General features: G+C 37.1%; 3 protein-coding genes across 3 annotated transcripts; 1 reads left to right on the top strand and 2 right to left on the bottom strand.

Moving 5' to 3' along the window:
- Positions 1-612: 612 nt before the first annotated feature.
- Positions 613-6416, bottom strand: uck2b (uridine-cytidine kinase 2b). The gene is made up of 7 exons (XM_082173838.1): positions 6258-6416; positions 4114-4273; positions 2601-2697; positions 2367-2509; positions 1614-1711; positions 1113-1161; positions 613-1025 (listed from the first exon to the last, which is right to left on the bottom strand). Exons 1-7 carry the CDS (start codon positions 6363-6365, stop codon positions 892-894), a joined length of 789 nt encoding a protein of 262 aa, XP_082029964.1. The 5' UTR covers positions 6366-6416; the 3' UTR covers positions 613-891.
- A 598-nt stretch (positions 6417-7014) lies between these two features.
- Positions 7015-17152, top strand: aldh9a1b (aldehyde dehydrogenase 9 family, member A1b). The gene is made up of 12 exons (XM_082173797.1): positions 7015-7159; positions 7422-7633; positions 7820-7965; positions 8076-8205; positions 8512-8646; positions 9993-10189; positions 12188-12328; positions 13433-13621; positions 13721-13808; positions 13942-14083; positions 16383-16495; positions 16608-17152. Exons 1-12 carry the CDS (start codon positions 7116-7118, stop codon positions 16700-16702), a joined length of 1632 nt encoding a protein of 543 aa, XP_082029923.1. The 5' UTR covers positions 7015-7115; the 3' UTR covers positions 16703-17152.
- Positions 16957-22506, bottom strand: zte38 (zebrafish testis-expressed 38). Its single transcript, XM_082173861.1, has 12 exons — positions 22200-22506; positions 20672-20795; positions 20522-20585; positions 20309-20345; positions 20205-20225; positions 20085-20111; positions 19058-19125; positions 18250-18398; positions 17877-18115; positions 17751-17790; positions 17630-17673; positions 16957-17541 (listed from the first exon to the last, which is right to left on the bottom strand). Exons 1-12 carry the CDS (start codon positions 22248-22250, stop codon positions 17488-17490), a joined length of 918 nt encoding a protein of 305 aa, XP_082029987.1. The 5' UTR covers positions 22251-22506; the 3' UTR covers positions 16957-17487.
- Positions 22507-22622: the final 116 nt, after the last annotated feature.

The raw sequence follows: 22622 nt of genomic DNA, 5'->3' as shown, positions 1-22622 counted from the left end.
CACAGAGTCATGAAGGGGAAAGGAAACAGGCTCATTGAAGCAGTGTGCACAGGGTTACTAAAGTAAAATTCTGGTAATCAGTCTCTTGGTGTTAACGATACAAGGATTTGAGGTATTTTTTGTTACAAAAACTAACATATCTGACTGTAATCCCTGATTTTAATCTGGTTTTACACTGAATCAGGTATTATTACTGGTATAATTGGCATAAAATTTAACACTCCATGCACACTGAGATACTGTGGGCAAAAACCCTTTCTGGTAACACTAAATATAATAGACAAAACATGACAAATTGGGTCACGTTATATGTACAAAAGACTACAATTAGAAGAACCACGTAACAACATTGAGATTCAACTAGAAAGCTAAAAAAAAAAAAAACTTAAATGACATGTGTACCATAATACTAGTGTACCATAATGCCATCTTTACGAAAAACACATCTCCTCACTCATACGCATCTCTTCACTCATACGCATAAAAGGGCCTCAGATATGAGGTAGTAGGGTTTTTTTTTTTCTTTGTGGATGGAACAACCCACCCAACCTGAGCTCTGACTTCAAGTATGTGTGCGAATAGCACTGTGATCAATGTTGTCTCTACGAAACATTCCATACTATTCATTTATTTTCTGAGTAGCTGAGAAAGCATAGACACTGACAGGACAGGTTGAGTGTGTAATCAAATCTTCCAAAAACATACAGCACCTTCAAAACCCTCTGAAAAACTGTAAAAGCAAACAATTATCCACAACAACATTTCAAATGCAAATAATAGTAACAATAACAAAGGCATTTCAGCTCCTGCATCCCCTTATTCTCAACGGGATGCCACTGTGAATTATTCAGTTCTGCCCTCTCCTCAATGGAGGGAAGGGTCACAGCGAGGTCAGTGAGGTCTACTCGACTCGGACGTCCTCCTTTGTCTGGGTGTCCCGTGGCCGTTCTGTAAACCGTTCTGTCGTTTGGTGAATCCTCCGTTCAGGAAATCCTGAATATGGTGCACGATCAGATTGATTGCCACTAGAGAGAAATGGAATACAAGCACATCAAGTTAAATCTCTCTCCATAGTGTGTATTAAAAAGATAAACTTGCTCTTATTACCCTACCGAGATTGTCTGCTCCTCGAGGGATGATGACGTCCGCATACTTTTTGGTCTGCAAAAAATAAACGGTAAAGATCATTTAGGGCATTAAGAATAGAGAAAGCAGATGGAAAGTATCAAGTTAAAGCGTAACTCTCGTCAAAATGCAACCTAGGGTCTTTTTGTGAATCTACCCGAGGCAAACTTTCGTTTAAAAGCATAATTAGGATGGAAACGCCACTTTTAAGATTGAACGTATTTTCGTTTTCGGTCAAATTGCCTTTTGAATGGGAGTGCTAGGGGTACTGCTATACTCTCACTCTCATTCAAAAGGCAATTTGACCGAAAACGGAAATCCGGTCAAACTTAAAAGTGGCGTTTCCATCCTAATTTTGTTTTTAAAGAAAGTTTACCTCGGGTAGATCGCATTTAGGCGAGAGTTGCGCTTTAATATATGTGATGCCTGTCCTGACAAAACAGTGCAGTCAGGATTGGATTTAGAAAGACGTTTACGAAGATACTCACAGGAAGACAGAACTCCTCAAAGGCCGGCTTCACAAAGGTGATGTACTGGTTCAGAACCTGCTCCAACTCTCTGCCTCTCTCACTGATGTCCCGCAACACTGAGTGAAACATGAAAGTATTTCATGATTAGTCTGTGCTAGTCTACATAACTAATGCTAAGGGACAGCGCTGGGCGATATGACTAAACATTCACGGTCATTTTACCTCAACACAGATATTATAGCTGGAAGTACAGCCTAATGATTAAGTGATAAAATTATAAATGATCCATGTTACCATTGGATAGTACCATGTTACTATTTTGAAGTGTTTTTGGAAGTCTCTTATGCTCGGCAAACCTGCATTTATTTGATCAAATATACAGAAAAAAAAAAAAACTGTAATATTGTGAAATAGTAATTTTAAAAGAATGGATTTCATCAGCCATTACTCCAGTCTCACATGATTTCCTGAAACCTGTATTACACTTTTTTTAAGGATTCATTGATGAAGAAAAATGATCATGTGACTGAAGACTGGAGTAATGGCCAATGAAAACCATTATTTTAAATTGTAATAATTTCACAATATTACTGTTTTTTCTGTATTTTTTAATCAAATAAAATGCAGGTTTGCTGAGCATAAGAGACTTCTTTCAAAGACATTAAAAATAGTAATGTTTCCAAACTTTCTTTTGTTTGTGTGTGTGTTTGTCTGTGTAACCTAAACCAAATTGCTCCATGAATCAATGAAAATGCCCCACAATGCATCTACCTCTTCGCGAGAGGCGCGTGTCTGGGTCCGTGTCCACAAACAGCTTCATTTGGAACAGATCTCGAATCTCTTGTGAGTAGAACATGAGAATCCCCTCAAAGAGAACCACATCCGCTGGATACACGGTCACAAACTCATCCTTCCTGTAAGAGGTTTGGAGAACACGTCATTCAGCAGTGATATCAGAGCGCCCAAAACAGCACCTTCAGAAACGACAGGGAGAGCAGCGCTGACCTGGAATGGCTAACAAAGTCATAAACTGGGATGTGCACAGTGGTCCCCTGAATGATGTCGCGCAGAGTCTTCATGATGAGCTCATTGTCGAAAGCATCTAAGAATTAGGGAAACAGTGATGAACAGATTATTCTCTATTCAACAGTTATTCTCTATTCAATAAGAAGCTAGTCAAAGAGACAATGCAATTTTAATCCTTAAAAGAAGTAGTCCATATGACACATCTTCTAAATCCTTTAGATCAAACAAAAATTGAAGACCTGTACCCCCTTGTCCACCAGAATGTTTCGCGTTCTAGAGCCAGAGCTTGTTCTCAGCCAGGCCAGAGGAACGAACAGTAACGTAACGCTACTACGTGTTGTCTACCTGATTATAACCAGTCTAAAATCAAACATTATGTTGATCAACAAGACTCACTCAGGCTGAATAGTGCTTGTATTGCGCATAATTTTAGTAATTCCCGCGGGTTTCTCGCTCACACCAAAAGCGTGCACCTCTGATCTATATATGTGGCGCTCTCATAAAGCCGTCTCACAAACAGCTCACGAGAACCAAATTGACTAGGACTTGTTCATGGCTTATTGCGCTTAAACGTTCAAAATACAAACAAAATTAGGTCAAAATGCCCGTCTTGCCGAGTATTCATGTAAATTCAGTCAGTTTCGTAAGGTAAATAGTTGAGAGAAAAAGCATGTATCAGTATATTGGATCAGTGCATACGCTCTTAAAGTGACAGAAGCCTAATAAACCTGCTGCTGTCTGTCAATGTTCATCAAAGAACAAAAGAAAAAGAGAAAATAATTTACTGCTCTTGACTAATGCTTACAATTAAAGTTACAAATCTGTATTTAATTTTTTACAATGTGAACTATCTAGTGCTATTTTACATTTGATTACTTTAATTTCTGTAGTAGTTCTTACCTGAATAATACTGTTAGACTCACCTGAAAAACTTAAAGCCATGTTTATTTCATTTGCCTCTTTATTCTATTCTATTTATCTGTGCTATTGCATTCGGTTTATTTATTCTTATTTTATTACTGACGGTTTACACGTCTTTTTTTGGTAAATGTAGTTCAACGATTCATATAAAGCCTCCCTGTGCTGTGTGTAAGCCATTACAACTAAATTACGAGATAAATTTTCTGTAAGGAGGTATATATGGCAGTTTTACCTGTGGTATCGATTATCAATATTTTCAAGGTATCGTATCGAAGTTGGAGATTCCAGTATCGTGACAACAATAGTATAAAGTGCTATATAAATAAACGTGACTTAACTGGAGTGCCGAATTGCCTAACAAACAATCCACATCACTGTGATCAAATGCTATCTTAATTACCGCTGTTAATTTTTGTTTGCTGAAAGGAAAGCACATATTAATGTGTATAACAGTATACCGCTGCTCACGTATTTCGAACTTCTCCGCGAGTCTATCAAGGCCTTCATGGTGTTTGTGTTCCACAGAAGAAGAAAAAAGGGTTCCTTGAACAACCCTCAGACCTTATAGTACCTGGGTGATCGAAGTTAAACTGGCCCTTGAGTGCTTTGGCCTTCTGTTCAGGCGTGAGCTCCCTGTAAAAGCTGTCTTGACTGAGGATGACCACCTGCCGCTGATGACGGTCAATTTTATTCTGGCCCAACAGCTCCATGATCTTCTCACATACTGAAGACTGAAGACAGGACACAGGACTTAGTAAGTGCCAAACTCTTTAAGATACCCAGTTCACATATACACATCCTAAAGCCACAGTTTTTGTATTATTAACCCTATAAAGCGTACTGTAACATATTTGAGGCCTCTAAATTATCAAATTACCAAAGAACCTGTTGTACACATTCTGCCGTCTGATTGATGGTTTATTCTTTTTAGTTAGTCAAATATATTTTAGTATGATTGATGAAAATGTCCACCTTCAAGTTTTGGTGACTTTTATAAAGTAAACATAAGAATAAATTTGATATTGTTAGTAATATTTCAAGATAAACAATTACCGGACTAAAGCAACTTGGGTTTACTTGATTAACAAAACATATATATTTTTTGAAGAATCATGTAATCAAATGATGTTATCTGGTATCAAATATAAAAAAAAACAGGCTTTTGATGAATGTTTATTAATCTCTCAATCATCATTGTATTGCATTGTATTATATGTTTTGCCCCCACAATAAAAACTACAGAGCCTTGATCATAAAACCATGCATTTAAATATCATCTTACTAAGACATTATTGGGAGATATAGAGCGACAACTGATACTTATATGCATTTTATGTTAGTATTCTAAACTGTAATAAAGATTTAATTGATTTCATTACAAGCTAGTTTGTAGCTAGCAAACTGCTTTTGCTCAGTATGGGCCTCAAGTATGAGCCATATGTATCAAATGTGATTTTTTTTTAAATCTAGTGTATTCAATAAATTGTTCCTTTAAAAAAAAAAAAATATATATATATATAATCTAATTATTTACAGTGTTAAAGGGATAGTTCACCTATAAATGAAAATGGTCATGTCAGTGAACACCAGAAGTGTTTGGTTACCAACATTCTTTAAAATATCTTCTTATGTTATTCATAACATGAAGGCAAGTAAATGGTGACCACATTTCCATATCTGTGTGATCCTTCCCTTTAACTTGAACTGTAGATAAAGAAGACTTGGCGTCTCTGCAGACATGTGCTGTGAACTGTGGTGTGGTATAATGCCTTGGGGGTGGGTCAGATCTCCCATGTAAGGAAATTCAGCAGGGAACCATGGGCTGGCTTTATCCATGGGCCAACTGTACAGCAGTTATCATTTGTGTCAGTCATTATTTGTAATCAGGTGAGAAACGTGTATTCCCTCACACACGGACACCATGAACACAAGGCAGCAGAAAGTGTGGACAAACCACATTTTGACTGCAAGTAACATGGTTTAAGAGACACTTCAGAAGTCCAGCTGTAATTCTTTCGCGGTGGGAGTTAACGTTACATTTCCTGCACATGAAGGTCAGCGGAAGATTAATGACGTGTTGCTAAAACGGGGTCACTGGGACAATGTAAACATCCTCCGCTTTTATGACGTCATGTTCCCGCAACTTTCGGTCGCCTACAAAGAGGAAGTGGCATCTTTTTTTTTGTTACATTTTTAACTGCGACTTAAAAGGCGTCTGGCTAGAAATAAACACGTAGCAAACGTCAACATCCGATTTAGACATTCAAGGTGGCTCGCAGACAAATAAACGACAACATAAAAGGTGATCATTCAAAATGAATTACGCCACGTGGAGCTAAAACATTACATTATCGACATTTATTACGACGATAAACACGAAATCTGGACACATCTTAACGGGACAAATTATGGGCCGTCGCTTAGTTTAAGTTTTAAATTCGCGTTTTAGAAATAATTTACTCACCGTTTCCACTAATGAATGACAAAAGACTTGTCGAATGACAAAATGGTGTATAGATTTTGACCTACGAGATGTGAATACATTTTAAAATCCCCGATGCCGTATTTATAATGTGTTTTGTTATATATTTCATTGTGAGTTGACTAAAGCCACGCGGTAGCTGGAGGCACCGGCGTCATAGAAAACTCCCGTTAACCGACATGATAATAGCTGAGTCTGTACGGTTTTACTGATAAACCCTCTAAAGCTCAAACCTTTCCACTGGCGGTGCCTCCAGACACACCGATGAGGAAAGGCTGTCGGATGGTGTGGCCGTTCTCCTCCTCTCTGTCCTGAAGATGTGTTTCAGAGTCGCCAGCCATGCTTGCAGTGAGTGGAGCAGCACAAGTGTGTGTGTGTCGCTATTCTAATAATACACACACACGGTGCTCGTGCTCCTCCTCCTTTACTGCCCCACGCACCCACTCACTGCTCTCACAAAGAAAATAATGCTTACATTGTAAGCTGTTCCAAGGATATATATTTTTAAATCTAATAACCAATTAGCCATCGATTTAAATATTATTTTCTATTTGTCGCGCATATGTGTTCTTCGTTTTTATTGGAATGAACGTACATGAAATAGCATTTAAACGTTTTCAGGTCATAAATGAGCAGCATTAAAGCCGAATATCTATCTGTCTGTCTGTCTGTCTGTCTACAAGTCCATACAAAAAAAAACGTCATACAAATTAAAAGATAATTTACAAAAGAAAACCGATCAAATTTCCCCTCACAAAGTAGTAAGCCAAAATTGTAGAGTTATTGAAAGAGATTTTCCGTTTTCCCTGTATAAAACATTTATCATAAAAAAAAAATAAAAAAAATGACAACATGTCACAATGATTATCTTGAATTACATTTTTCAAATTAAACGACTGGAGGATTTTAGATTATATAAATTCACAAAATGAGTCGTGCTGTCAACCTCCACAAATTTGGAGACGATATATTTTATGCTATATTTTACAATTTCATTGAGTTTTATCTCCGGAAACGTCACACAACATCATAGAGAGCAAACCAATGGAAGTCGTTCTCGCGCATAAGCCCCGCCCTTAAAATGATCGAACATGGCTGGACTGATCCGAACTCTACAGCAGATCAGATGCGAAAGGTGAGTGAACGCTTACTAGTGTTTCAGTTTTCAAGCCTTAACAGAACGCTTGCTCTGTAGTAGGCTGCATTTAATCGGAGAGCAGATGTTCTTGCCATCGACTTTTACATACTTTTATCGCGATAAAATAGTCGTAAACTTAACTTGCATATCCAAATAGTTTTAAGTTTTGATGGCTGTTTTTGTAGATCTCTTCTAATTTGTGTTTGACGCTGTTTTGGTGCAATATCTGAAAAGACCTCGTTTGTTGACACTCGTCCAGGGGGTCAAAGTTCAGTGTTAGGGAGATGAAGATGGCTCTGTTGAGCTCTCTCGGGACCCCGGGACTCCGTGGGGCCCTTTACTACACCGGGACCAGGAGCTCATCCTCAGGAACCCTTCATATTAAAGAGCCACTCAACTTCTGGTGTGGTGGCCGAGTCAACATCAAAGATGTGAAAGCCAAATCCGAACCAGTATATGAGCCTGCAACGGGTAATGCTTTTACAAAACTTAATTTCTTCATTTAACCAGGCATCGACCAATCAGACTTTGCCCCGTCACATGATCACAGTCACATTTGGCCATGCCTGTCCACTGATTGTTTTTCTATACAGTATGTTCTATGATTAAAAACATTGCCATCTCTGATCCTGTCGTGTCTTGATGGATGTATCCCAGGTCGTGTCCTTTGCCAGCTGCAAGCTTGTGGAGCCACAGAGGTTGATGCAGCCGTCAGGAGCGCCCGTGCTGCTTTCACAGTGTGGAGTAAACTGGCAGGCATGGAAAGAGCCAGAGTCATGCTGGAGGCGGCCAGACTCATTGAGGTAGACCGGAATGCATTGATCTGACATCCTGAGGCATTACATGATAATGCTGCTTTGATTCGAGAAGTGCTGAGTCTGATCTTTTCAGTTATTTCTGTTGTCGAGAATAGAAGAGAAGAGAGGAGATAGCTGAGATAGAGGTAGTCAACAATGGCAAGTCCATCACTGAAGCCCGTTTAGATGTGGACTCAGCCAGACTGTGCATTGAGTATTTTGCAGGACAAGCCACCGTCCTTTCAGGTTAGTTGGTTTGTTGTTGATCGGTTTGTTGTTGATCGTTCTCAGTTGAATGATTTCTGAAGGATCACGTGACACTGAAGACTGGAGTAATGATGCTGAAAATGCGGCTTAAAAATAAATTACATTTTAAATTTAAATAATATTTCACAATATTACGGTTTTTACTGTATTTTTTTATCAGCCTTGATGACCAAAAGGTCCAAAAACATGAAAAAACCTTAGTTATTCCAAACTTTTGACTGGTAATGTACATCGATTTAAAATGATAATTGTACAGATGGGTTACTACCGGCTATTCTTTCTCAGGTCAGCACGTTCAGCTAGCAGGAGGTTCATTTGCCTACACGCGTCGGGAGCCGCTGGGTGTGTGTGTGGGAATAGGAGCCTGGAACTATCCCATCCAGATCGCAGCCTGGAAATCTGCCCCTGCCATCGCTTGTGGTATGTGTTATATTAATGATATAAGTGTGGCTTAGCAAAGTTTCCATGGAATCACACATAATAATAATAATTTGTTGTTGATGTTATTATGGCCAATAGCTGGTAAATGTTAACTAAAACTATATCCCCTGGTTTCACAGACCAGGCTTAAGTCTAGACCCAGACTAAAATGTATGTTTGAGCCGTATTAACTGAAAGCAACTTGCACTTGTTTTGTCTCAAGATGCACACCGGTAATGTTTTTTTTCCTAAGGCACATTTACAAAAGCTACTTAAATGCCCTAATTAAACTAAAGCCTAATTCTGTCATAATCTAAGCCCTGTCTGTGAAACCAGGCCTAGATGATTTTAATAAAACAATAAAAGAAAAAAAGAAAAATCTTTTACATTTGCTAAAGATTGCATTTAACCTTTTTTTTTTTTAAGATAATCTAAATGTTAGAGTTGTGGAAATGAGCATCCACGATTATTTATCCAGTAACCGATACCAATAAATAAATAGAAAATCGGTAATATCGGCAGATAACTGATATAATACCAATATATTGTTCATTCCCTACTTGAAAACACTGTGTTTAGATAAAAGTGTCTACCAATTTAATAAATGTAAATAAATGTAGTTTATTTCCTTATCTTATCTGGCATATATCAGCTCTGTTTGTACCTGGCCTTAGTTTAGACAAGCTGTTGAAGTCTGTTAAAGCTTGCCTAAAGTTGCAGCGTAACATCCAGAACTTTTCTTCCGCATTATGATGCACTTCCGAGTGAAACGGAGTGCAGGGACTTGGTTTTATCCATCAGTTGTTGATTGAATGTGAGCTTGCAGTTGGAATGTAAGAAAGGATTAAATTATCGGAGAAGTACGACAAGCATTACGAATGATGCCTGTCGTTTCACCCGAAAATCTAGTTATCTAAGTAAAATCTAGGCCAGTTTTTAAAAATGAATTGTTCAAAAATAATAATGAAGATGCATTTAGAGAATAGATAGGGCGGATGTCCATTTCATTCCGACTTCATCATCAGTTTTGCTCTTAGGGGTTAGAGATTTGAGCAAACCCCTAAACTTGACTATTAAACTGAGGCACATAACATGTCCTGCCACGGATATGAATGATACCTCAAAGCTGGTAAAGTTAGCAACCTTATGATTTTTACCTGGTGGATTTTAAAACCTAATCTCTGACCTTAATCCGCCGAGTCTCCACTGTTATTCACACGAGATATAAAAAAGTGAAAGGCTATTGAAGGCTATTGAGCTGTATTAGTTTAATACCCTCTTCTTTCACTCTTGATCTGTGCCTGTAATGATTATCTTAACAGTCTGCTATTACGGTTCAATCGTAGGCAACTCCATGGTGTTCAAGCCGTCTCCGGTGACCCCCGCGACTGCAGTGCTGCTGGCTGAGATTTATTCCCAGGCCGGAGCTCCCGAGGGCCTGTTCAATGTGGTGCAGGGCGGAGTAGAGACGGGCTCTCTCCTGTGTCATCACCCGGATGTGGCTAAGATCTCCTTCACAGGAAGTGTGCCCACGGGAAAGAAGGTAAGAGGACTCCAGCGGTAATAATACAGTAGCTGACTGTCACAGAGGGTTAGTTCACTCAAAAAACAAATTTCTCTTACCCTCAGGCCCGGCGTCAAGGGGGGGCTTGGGGGGGCTTAGCCCCCCCTAAGATGATCTCAAGCCCCCCTTGCGGTGATCTGAATGATGATTATGTGACTGAGCGTTCATGCAGGGTTCGCCTAAACACTTTATGAATAAGATAACAATAAACGAGAACTGTCTGAACTGTTCTTGACTTTAGGCTATTAAACGTCTCACACACATGTGAGAGGAAAACCTGAAGACCGTGACACCCCAAGTACGCAATGCATTGCCTATCTACGGCAAGCCCCGAGGGGAAAATGCATTGCACACACACATAGAACGGCCAGCACATCCAGAATTAATGCATTATAACACAATCAAACATAAAGTCTGTTACAATTATTATTATGAGGCTACTTTTATTATCAAATCAATATTACAATTAATTAGCCCCGCAATAATTTCATAGCGCATGCATAACCGACGCGCAGCGATGAAGATGTTATATTTGTCCTCATTTAAAAAACAACGTGTTTAACACGAAATCATTCTCATTTTTTTCACCATGGGCCACAAGAGAAATATTAAGAAAATAAATTAAGGTAAGGCCTATATACGTTATCAGAACATGTTGAGTAGATTCAGCTCTCATCTGTCAGTTTTTACTTTCACTTTCTATAGTGAATAATTGAATGGGATTTGATTACTTCTTCACCGACATAACTCTCGCTTAAAATGCTCGCCTTCATAGTTTAAAACACAAATATTTCAAATGTTGCGACGTGACGTTTTTCTTTTTCAACAATTGCACAGAATGATGGACAGCAATAACATTTCGCGCATGTCTTATCCCCGCAAAATGTTTCCAAACACATTCCCCCCTAAGAATTGTAAAAGCCCCCCCAAGTAGTTTGTCCTGGAGCCGGGACTGCTCACCCTTATGTCATTCCAAACCCATAAGGCTTTGGTTAATCTTCCAAACACAAATTAAGATATTTCTGTCTTTCATTTGATAGTCCGGGTAACCAAAGTTACCAAAAACCACACTGCAGTTCTGTCGTCTGCTGCAATGCAAGAGTCTCTATAGTGTCCTGGATTCTGATTGGCTGTCAGTGAAAAAAATCATTTTGATTCCAACGACTGTTATGGTCTGGACTCTGTTCTTTTACATTTAGCGTCAAACTATAACTCTTATATCATACTTTAAAAAACAACTCAATGGATTAGTCATTTCTTCTGTACTGCTCTTTTCCCTCACCCATGATTTTATTAATAAACATCAATTGTTGAAAAGCATCAATAAAAAGAGTTAGACTCAATTAAATCTGTTCATCAAATAGAGAGATCGCATCTCTTCACAAGACTTGGATGAAAGTGCTTGATTCATTTTATGACACCTTTATGACTTCTTGGATCTTCAGTCTGGCCCGGACTGTCAATGAAGAGACAGAAACCTCTCAGATATCTGTCAAATATCAGTAACACTTTACAGAACAAAAGGCCACAGCCCTACAGAGTTTAGTTCCAACCCTTCTTCAACACACACACACACACACACACACACACACACACACACACACACACACACACACACACACACACACACACACACACACACACACACCTGCTGTTTTTAAAACTTGATTAGCTGGATTAGGTGTGTTTTAATTAGGGTTGAAGCTAACTCTGCAGGGCTTGTGTGAGTTTGACAACCCTGCTTTACAGTAAGAAAACTAAAATAAAGTCTTCTGGGTTTGGAACGACATGAGTGAGTAAATGATGACAGAATTTTCATTTTTGGGTGAACTGCTCCTTTAAGCAATTGGTTATTGTGTCTGGTTTAATATAAGTTGTGTATGTTATATATGACGTTATACAGTCTATTGAGAAGTTTACTAATAGTAGTAGTAATGCACTTAAACCTGTGTTTAAATGCATGTTTTGTCCCAACAGATAATGGAAATGGCGTCCCGAGGGGTCAAACCAGTGACACTGGAGCTTGGAGGTAAATCTCCAGTGATCATCTTTGAGGACAGTGATCTAGAAAACGCTGTTAGAGGAGCACTCATGGCCAACTTCCTGTCTCAAGGCCAGGTACTGTATTGAAAGGTCAAGTCAAAGTATGAACATGCAGCATTTTGCAATCTGTAAAATATATTCTTCGAGAGTTAGCCATGTCCAGCCAGTAATAAGCTCCTTCTCATCTACCTGTCACAGATGATCACAGTCAAGCTGATATAGACCAACTGCAATATTGCTTTAGACAATATTTATTTAAGCAATAAGCCCCTATAAGCCGTGTTTTACAGTGGATTTAGAAGGAACTATCCGTTTTATAAACAATATTATAACGTATAATTATTACAATAATATTGCTTTATACAGTATTTTAGTTTACACAATATTTTAAGTTGTCTGATTAAAAATGTGTTCACTCTAAAATAAATGTACAAATAAATCAGACATAAAAAAAGGCAGAGACGAAAAACTGAAAATACTCTACCGTTAAAAAGTCTCTTCTGCTCACCAAGGCTACATTTATTTGATCAAAAATACAGTAAAAACAGTAATATTGTGAAATATTATTTCAATTTAAAATAACTGTTTTCTATTGTAATATATTTTAAAATGTAATTTATTCATATGATCAAAACTGAATTTTCAGCATCATTACTCCAGTCTTCAGTGTCACATGATCCTTCAGAAATCATTATAATATGCTGATTTGATACTCAAGAAACATTTATTATTATTATCAATGTTGAAAACAGTTGTGCTGCTTAATATTTTTGTGTAAACCAATAATGCATTTTTTTTTTCTTCTTCAGGATTCTTTAATGAAATTATAGAAAGTAAAAAAAAAAGTTTTTATTTGAAATAGAAACCTTTTGTAACATTATGTATTCACTGTAATTTTTTATCAACTTAAATCATCCTTGCTGAATAAAAGTATTAAGGTCTAACCACAAATGTTTGAATGGTAGTGTACACCTCATGTCATGGCAGCATTACTTTTTTTCACAAATTTTATTTTTAGTAATTAAACAGTTTGGCTACAGTTATTCACTATAAAAACTTTTTTAAATATACCGTTTATGGTCAACTATGCATCTATAAATACACTCTTCGGGATCTTCATATTCATACAAACATGTATTACCCCATTCCTTAATATTTCCTTTTTTTTTTTATGTGTAGGTGTGCAGTAATGGAACCAGAGTTTTTGTGCAAAGCTCAATTGTTCCTCAGTTCTTGAAAGAGGTGGTCAGGAGAACTAAAGCCATCCTGATAGGAGACCCTCTGTTGGAGGAAACTCGTATGGGAGCCCTGGTCAGCAAACCACACCTGGAGAGGGTTCTGGGATACGTGGACCAAGCCAAGAAAGAGGTATAGCTGTATGTTTAGTAGAAAATATTCATTTAGTAGCATGATTGTAGTGTTCACTATATTATAGGGCTTAGTAAAGTAGTTGCTTTGTCTTGACAGGGAGCCAGAGTGCTCTGTGGAGGGGAGCCCTTCATCCCAACAGATCCTAAACTAAAAGATGGATACTACATGACACCATGTGTGCTCGGTGAGTTAGAAAAACGGTTGACACCTGATGTTTTGAGGTCATGTGTTTTGGAAACATTCAATGGTTTATTTTTCATTCTGTTCACTTCCTCAAATCAGTCCGTTCAGTGTGTTCATTCACGTCTTGTTTCCAGACGGCTGCACTGATGACATGACGTGTGTCAAAGAGGAAATCTTTGGGCCTGTGATGTCAGTACTGTCCTTCGACACTGAGGACGAGGTTCTTCGGAGAGCCAATGACAGCTCTCTGGGTCTGGCTGCAGGGGTCTTTACTAAGTAAGGTGTTAGTTAGTTTTATACGCTACCGTTCAAACATTTGGGGTCGGTACGATTTTTAAAAAAGTTCTCTCAACTCATCCAAGTTGCATTTATTTGATCCAATATAGAGTAAAAAAAGGTTTTCTATTGTAAAGGCCCACTGAAGTGCCTTGAAACGCTTAGCATTATTCAGTGTGTTGATGTAATTTCCACTGAAACAGGAAGACAGGGCGGGGCATATCAAACAGCTCCTCCCCTTTTTAAAACTTGCCAATAGTGTTTAGTTGATATCACAGCTCAGCCAGAGCCGTTGAGCTCAGTAAAGCCGCGGTTTCCTCCTAATCTCTAACCATTTCTCCTTCCAATCTCCTCCATATTGCTTTAAAATAGCATTTTGTGTAGAATTCAAATGGTTCTGATTGGTTTTCTGGTCTGCGCTGACTCGCGCGTATGATCCGCTCTGTGCTGTCGTGTCTCTGGACCGGAGCAGACTGTGTGTGGCCTGCAGCGGTTTGTGACACTAACGTGAAACCAGACTTCATTCGCCCCAATGGAAAGCATATTTACGCCTGAATCGTTCCCTATCCCGTATATAGTGCACTGTGAGCCAACATGTGTGAACAAGTGACTGGTTTCAGCCGCAGCTTCAGCTTCTATTTATAATGTAGAGGGCGGGACTCTTTTGTTAGGGGGTAACAGTTTCGACAATTTATTATAATAAATTGAAGAAAAGTTATACTGAAGATAGTTTGCAGTTTCATCAGCAGAAGTCAGCTTTAAGACTCATTCGGAGTTCGTAGGACGCCCCGCTTACAGTTACACAGATCACAGCAGTTATACCCTTCACCAAGGTCTAAGCTACGTCCTTGCTTCAGGTTAAATGATTCTCATTGGCTAAGAAGAAGATAAACATAGTAATTTTCCACACATATACAGATAGACTGAAGCATATCTCCATCGATTAGGCAGCTGACACTCGGACCCTGAAGTTAGGCACGTCGTGACCTTCCAGGGCGCAGATTTGGATTGCTGGGCAGTGCACCAACATGTCCCGAACAACAACTCAGTCAATCTCCAACAATGCCAGTGGTTCCTTAACCTGTTACCAAGAAGACTAACACACACCGACACACAGCTTTTCCAAGGTTGGATTTGGCCAGGCTCTAACTATAAACAGGAGAGTCCTCTCAAAACATCAAGATAATGCGTTCTTTCTCTCAAGGAGAGCTACACTTTAGTCTAACGCAGTATAGTAAAGCTTTAACATAGAAATGGTCCCTTAAACTATAGACCTCAATGACCCCTGTGACCATTGCTGTCAGAGTACCCTAGAAAAACAGATGAATGTATTGACACGTTAAAGACATTTCTCAACAAAACAAAACATCTTTCCTTATTTCATTTCTGGGAGCCGGGTTAAATGAGCAAGCACTGTTACTGCATTCAGATATCAAATACAGACATTAGAGAACACATGAAAAGAACATAATCACACTGATAACTTCTATAACAAAGTAAAATCTCACAAGTCTATAAAAGTCATTCATGTGATGTTTAGAAGGAAAAAATATTGATTAATACCTTATTATAATCACTCATTACATATACATTGAAGCAACAGTGGATTCCAACATTCACACCCTTCACTTTAGATTATAGAGAGACAGAAAATCTGATGAGAAGCTGAAGTGCAGAGTGATGTCATCAAAATCATTGATCCATATTGGTGGAAATGAGAGGCTGTTTTGAATGCTTATATCTTCTAAATGCAGATTTTATCATTGTTTTTGCGCACACTAGCTTATAGATAACAGAAAGGCTAACATATTCATACTAAAAGCCAAAAAACTTCAATTTTGATTTTATGGGGACTTTAATATATATATATATATATATATATATATATTTTTTTTTTTATGTAATTTATTCCTGTGATGGAAAAGCTGAATTTTCAGCATCATTACTCCAGTCTTTAGTGTCACATGATCCTTCAGAAATCATTCTAATATGATGATTTGATGCTCAAGAAACGTGTCTTATTATTATCAATGTTGAAAATAGTAGTACTGCTTAATATTTTTGTGGAAACCGTGATACATACTTTTCAGGATTCTTTTATGAATAGAAAGTTCAAATGAAAAGCGTTTATTTGAAATATAAATCTTTTGTAACATCATAAATGTCTTTACTGTTGCATTTGATACATTTTATGTGTCTTTTGAACGGTAGTATTTGTGATTGGTTGATGTTTCAAAGCTAGACTGGGGCTTTCCCGTTTACTCATATGTTCTTTTCCTGTCTGTTTCTGACTCACTAGAGATATTAAGAGAGCACATCGAGTTATAGAAAACCTGCAGGCTGGATCTTGCTTCATCAATAACTACAATATCACACCTGTGGAGGTGCCATTTGGAGGATACAAGGCCTCAGGTCGGGTGACTATAGGAGTTACAAAACATTTTTTGTTTGTGTGTGTGTGTGTGTTGGCTCTATAACACTAAATTCTCTCAAATTAAACTCAACCTTCTATCTCTGATTTCAGGTATTGGAAGAGAAAATGGCCAGGTGACCATTGAATTTTATTCTCAGTTGAAGACTGTGGTGGTGGAGATGGGTGATGTGGATAGTCTCTTTTAAACACGTATTCTGGTCCAAGATTAATGATTGGATCCTACTGGAAGATCTCAATGTGGCATTACCCACATAGCCTAAAGACTGACACGCACAGTTACTGAAATGTATTAATGTTCACCACTAATTGACCATGTTTAGCCTGCCAACATAATTTCTATCGAGTAACGGCAGCTGTCTGTGAATATTTCACAATCAAGTGCCTGCACTGTAGGATGGTACAATTTTTGTAGATCATAAGAGCGTGTAAACTGCATTAATTTGAAAGAAACTGTCATTATATTTGATTGTTAAATAGCTATAATGTAATATTTTGGTTGATGTACATGTGTATCAGATCTTACCCATGCTTTACCTATTCATTCGCTCGAGGAAACACTATGCAAATATGATCATATTTTTTAAATTAATGACAAAAGGTGGTAAATAATTGTAATAAAGGAGCTTGTGTATAAAGATTGTAGTCTGAAGTATTGTTTATTTTATGTGCATACTCTTGTACATACAGCTGATGTGTTATTCATTCAACATTGTTTTTTATATTCAGCGAATAAATATCTCAGTCCTTCTTCATCAACACCAAACAGGAAGTCGCCTCATTATAAATTAGAAATAAATAATAAATTATCTTAGAATAATTAGAGAATGAATTCTCTAGAACTAATTACTTAGTCAAACACTTTTTAAACTTCTACCTGGTACAACGCCATTTTTACTATATTGAAATCAAAAAAATTGGCAAAGGAAACCCTTTTAAAAACATGCATGCTTGTCTGAACTTGTTATGGGTTTTAAAAGCATCTCTTCTTTTTCCTCCTTGGAAGTTTGCTTCTCACACATTTCCTCTGTGCAAATATATAATGAAAAGGCATCAAAATGTGTTTTTAATAAACAAAAAACACTTTATCACCATATAAATCATAAATTGCTTACCTTTGCTATAGATTTTCTGGGCTGTTTAAACTGTGCAAGAGATTCTGCAAAAAGGTCAAGACATTCAGCAAACACTCTCCAAAGCAGGCCAGACCTTCTGAACAAAGTTTTAGATACTTACCATTTTCAGATGGCAGGTCCTGGTCAGAGTCTCTGGTCATCTGTCACAAGAGAAATGTTTCAGAATCCAGTCTGGTAAACACATATCAAAGCTTATCATGTACATTAAGATCCATCTGCTCTGTACCGTTTCTACAGCTCTGATTTGAGAGAGAGAGGGCGTCTCGATCTCCGTCTCGTTCTCGCTCAACTGGCCCCCGTCCTGTAGCTTCCCGAGTCGGCTCTGTGCTGCCGTCACACGCAACTTCATGGTGTGGAAGCGAGACTGCAGATCGCCCACTCTGAAGTGCACTGCCTTTCCCTCGAACCACAGACTGTCATTTACACCTGCCTTGAATCCTGGTGGCTCGTATTCAGGTGGAGTGACTCAAGTTGCAAGGAGACAAAAGCATTGATATTTCACTAAGCACGTTCATTTGATCCCAAAAAAGACAACATTTGTCATGAATCAACAGTTCTTGTCCACTTCACTCTCCATACTGCAGAAGGATATATAGTACCATCATCATAGTAGTAGAGTTTCATAGTAAGGTAAACGGCAGTGGGCAGAGCTTCTAGATTCTGCATGAGGAGGAACAGCTTCCTGATCAGGAGCGTTGAAGCTTTCCTAGTGTCCTCTAAGGTCACTCTCATGGTCCCAGTCACATTACTGAAATGAAGAAAAGAGGTGAGGACTAGATGTGTTTTTTGTTTCATTCATTTACACTAAATTAGCAGCATAATGTCCAAAACTATATCCACTACTGTTCAAAAGTTTGGGGTCAGTAAGATTTTTGATGTTTTAAGTTTCTTAAGCTCACTAAGGCTGCATTTATTTGAAATACAGTATCAGAAATACAACTTCAAATTTAATTTATTCCTGTGATGATAAAGCAAAATTTTCCGCACTATTACTTCCGTCTTGATCCTTCAGAAATCTTTCTAATGTGCTGATTTGATGCTCAAGAAACATTTATTATTATTATCAATGTTGAAAACAGTTGGACTGCTTAATATTTTCGTAGAAACGGATACTTTTTTTCCAGGATTCCTTGAAAAGAACATTCATAAGAACAGCATTTTTATTTGAAAAAGAACTATTTTTTTAACATTATAAATGTGTTTACTGTCACTTTTGATAAATTTAATGTGTGAATAAAAATATACATTTATTAAAAGAAAACCTTACAAACCCCAAACTTTTGAACGGTAGTGTACAGAATGATTGTTATGTAGTGAGGACATACTTTCTATTCAACTGAGGACATACAGGAAATGCAAACTACAAAAAAATCTGGTTTACAGATAGAGCAATGTACAATACTACACCTCAGGATGTCCATCTGTGGTCCACACTCTGAGTATCTGAACTTAAACTGATAGGACTCAATGACGTGCTGAGAACACAGACGCATGCAAGAGACAAAACAGCAGGTTTGGAAAAGTCATATTACTGGTGTCCACATTTTTATTTGTATTGTTTCAAAATGTATAGCACTTGGAAAAATGAACAAATTGTGTGTAAAGCAGTAATTAACACATTTGCTAAATTTGCTATTTTATACCACTAAAGATGTAAATTATGAGATTAATTGCATCGCAATCATTTTATTCCACTGACAGTGGAATTAAAACACAAAGTTTTGAAAACGGTTTCAAAGTACACGTTTTTGAAAACGATACAGTTATCGTAACATGAATTTGTGAAAAATGGTGATGTCATGCGCATGAGTATTACATGTTGAGTCTATAGGTGCGTAGTGTTTCAACTACTAGCCTGGCAGCAGAATACAGTGTTTTAACTGGGATCATTTTGACAACGTTGTCGTCTCTACATAAAGAAACGTGAAGGAAAAACTTTCCGGTTTTAGTACATCGTTGTCGTTGTCGAGTAAACGTACCCTAAGGACACTCTCTTTCTATTAGTTAGCATGGTTTCTGATTATGTTCACCTGTGTCTTGTTTGTGCATCTCTCTTGTGTCTATATTCCTCTGCTTGGTCTCTTTAAATAAATATACAGCCTGGTTTAGATCCACGCCTCAACTTATACTCCAGTGCTCCACAAATCTCAAATTATTTCTCTCCAGCTTTATGCGTTTAACAATATTCTAATGCAGGTCACAAAAAAAAAAAGGGTAAACTTAAAAGGCAATTTAAATAGAAAATAAATATTTTCTTTAGTATAATAAAATATAAAAGCCAATTATTTGATTTTGGAATTCCACTTACACAGTACCTCACACAGTATAAATAGTCTTGAACATGAAAGTATATTTGGGTGTCCTTGGCATAAAATGAAACAAAAAACTAAACCCTATCTAAAAACTCCATGGAAGATTGATACTTGGAACTTACATTACTGTCATCTGGGCTTGTGTGTACCTGTGTATAAAAAAACAGTGAATTTATATGTTTATTTAAAATATATATATATATTATATAAATAAAAACACACATTTACTTATGCATACTGACCCCAATGACCACCATTTGAAGCTGCAAAAAATAAAGTACATTAATACAGTGACAAAAATAATAGAAAGATAGATTTCAATCGAAATATGGTACTTTTGACTTACATATCTCTTCTCCAAGGCATCAAAACATCCCATCAGCCTTGGAGGACAGAAGTATGGTTATGATCACTTTTCATAGCAGCTTAGCATTTTTTACACTTCAGTGAATCATTACAAATATATTTCCACATATACATTAAAATAAACATTAAAATACATTAAAATACATTAAAATAAACAAACATGGCAATTTACTGTACAAATGCAACATATTACCATTTGACAAGTTTGCGGGCTCCAGGGCAAGAACAATCCTTTTTAAGGACTTTGATACACAAATCTGAAGAACAACATTCATCAATGAACAAACTTGTATGAGATATTTCAAATGTTTGGCCATTAATAAAACAGTGTGTATATTTATACCTTCCAGGTATCTGGATCTGTAGGAGTCCTCTGGAAATATCCCACGCAGATAGGTGATGGAGGAGACAGCTATAACCACCATACGCTTGACAAACACCAGTGACTGAGTCTCAGTATCCAGCGCCTGATGAAATACACTGGTTCAGTTCAATTCACATGAACACAGCTTTACAAAGAAAAGTGCCTTGAAGTTTATATCCACAAATGTTCGCAAATGACACAGAATGGCAAATGCTTTGTCATCTAATAGAATTATAGCTTGGGACCTTTTTAAGCATAGATGTGAAAATGCAGTATCAAAACTTAAATAATATCTCATTTGACTCTAAAATTGATAGAAAATCAAAGTCATATCATATGTATAACCAAGTAGGCTAATGTTCCAAATTTGAAACTGATGCCACAAAAAGGTTACTGTGAGATTTTGTTTAGGCGTTATACCAAAAATAGCCACGGGGTGACACCCATGTTCCATTGAAATTATTTTGATGCATTTTAATACATTACTGACACAAAACAATAAATATGGAACCCATACCTTTCCAATCAAAAATATTTGATTATAAAATAGTGCAGTAGCCTAAATTTTGTCAAATTTCAAAAAACACAATGTCTAATTTCAAAACGTTTTTCACAGGATGAATTTTGAGTGTTTAAGCTTTCGACAATATACTACCTACATAATGATTTTTATGATGATATAGATATATTTATCTCTGCCCGCTGCGTTCAGAACAAACTGCACTTTATTTATGGAGACATTGGGAATTCTGTTCCATCCAACCAGTGGTGCATTACAACAATAATCCATCCAGTCAAGTTATGAATGCAGGAACTTTTCTGCATCTTAAATAGATTAGAATATTCTGTAACCTGGTGAGATTTCTGAAGGAAAAGAATGTTGTTCTCGTTGGAAATATGACTATCAAATGACAGTTCCCTGTCAAACATGACTATGATAAACTGTGAGAACTGAGAACATAAGTCAAATATATACTGAGCATCAATTGGTCTTTATGTACAGAAATATGAATGACAACCATCTCGGTTTACGAGTAGTGGAATTGTGAGGACTGAAGTTAAATAAAAGCACTAATAATGGGTCTTAAAGCATTACAACTGAAATTTTACAATAATATTTTGTTAGCTTAGCAATATTTGATATATACCACGGTATTGACCTGCTATTTATTACAGAAATGACCGTTTAGTCTAACGTTAGTAGTCCATATTTCCAGTTAACGTTAGCCTACCTCAGGGAGTGTTTACATTAAAACTGTGGTAATTGCATTTGCGACCACTGTCATTGATAATCACAACAATAATAAAATAAAGAAATTATGATTCTGACAGCTTCTTATAATGAATGAAGCAGACCTCAAATTAATATACTATGATGATACAGTTGTAAAGCAACAGAAACCACTTTAAAGATGAATTGATCTCGTTATTTGAAAGCATGGGATATTTTGTAAAGGTATATTTTATTTAAGTTCACACTTTAAATGTAATTGATTTGTTATCTCACCTCAGCAATCACCTGTTTTTCTTGAGTCAGTTTCTTCTGTGTGGCTGTCATGTTTGCGCTAACTTTAATGTTAGCTTCCTCACACTGAAATGATCCCCTCAAAAACTGTTATGGCTTCAATGAACAATTCAACAAGTAGATAATTCAATAAATCTATCGATGTTTATGTAAGACAAAGTGTTATTTGATTAAAATAATAATTTATTGTTAAAAACCGAAAGAAGAATACAGCTATAACTGTTTAAGGTAAACCGTTGACGCTGACCGCGACAAATCGGTGAGCGCGCGCGAGTCACTTGTCACCGATCACGCGCATTTGGCGGCAAACACAAAGCCCTCATTTACAAAGAACAGACAATGATTTACTAATATTTATTTATTTGCTACATATTTATTTAGCCTTCTGAGTTCATTAAAGTATAC

Source organism: Leuciscus leuciscus (genome assembly GCF_965113295.1).
Source record: "Leuciscus leuciscus genome assembly, chromosome: 6".
Lineage (NCBI taxonomy): Eukaryota > Metazoa > Chordata > Actinopteri > Cypriniformes > Leuciscidae > Leuciscus > Leuciscus leuciscus.
This window is presented reverse-complemented; position numbering and strand designations above follow the sequence as displayed.

Coding starts and splice junctions, on each gene's coding strand:
- zte38 (XM_082173861.1), bottom strand. CDS start 22,250: ATGACAGCCACACAGAAGAAACTGACTCAAGAAAAACAGGTGATTGCT. Junction 19,126..20,084: donor CAAGCCCAGATGACAGTAAT/GTAAGTTCCAAG, acceptor CTGTGTTCTCAG/CACGTCATTGAGTCCTATCA. Junction 17,791..17,876: donor AAATCAGAGCTGTAGAAACG/GTACAGAGCAGA, acceptor CTCTTGTGACAG/ATGACCAGAGACTCTGACCA.
- aldh9a1b (XM_082173797.1), top strand. CDS start 7,116: ATGGCTGGACTGATCCGAACTCTACAGCAGATCAGATGCGAAAG. Junction 7,160..7,421: donor CAGCAGATCAGATGCGAAAG/GTGAGTGAACGC, acceptor ACACTCGTCCAG/GGGGTCAAAGTTCAGTGTTA. Junction 7,634..7,819: donor AGTATATGAGCCTGCAACGG/GTAATGCTTTTA, acceptor GATGTATCCCAG/GTCGTGTCCTTTGCCAGCTG.
- uck2b (XM_082173838.1), bottom strand. CDS start 6,365: ATGGCTGGCGACTCTGAAACACATCTTCAGGACAGAGAGGAGGAGAAC. Junction 2,698..4,113: donor GTTTAACTTCGATCACCCAG/GTACTATAAGGT, acceptor CCTAATTCTTAG/ATGCTTTCGACAATGAGCTC. Junction 1,712..2,366: donor CACGCGCCTCTCGCGAAGAG/GTAGATGCATTG, acceptor TGTTTCACTCAG/TGTTGCGGGACATCAGTGAG.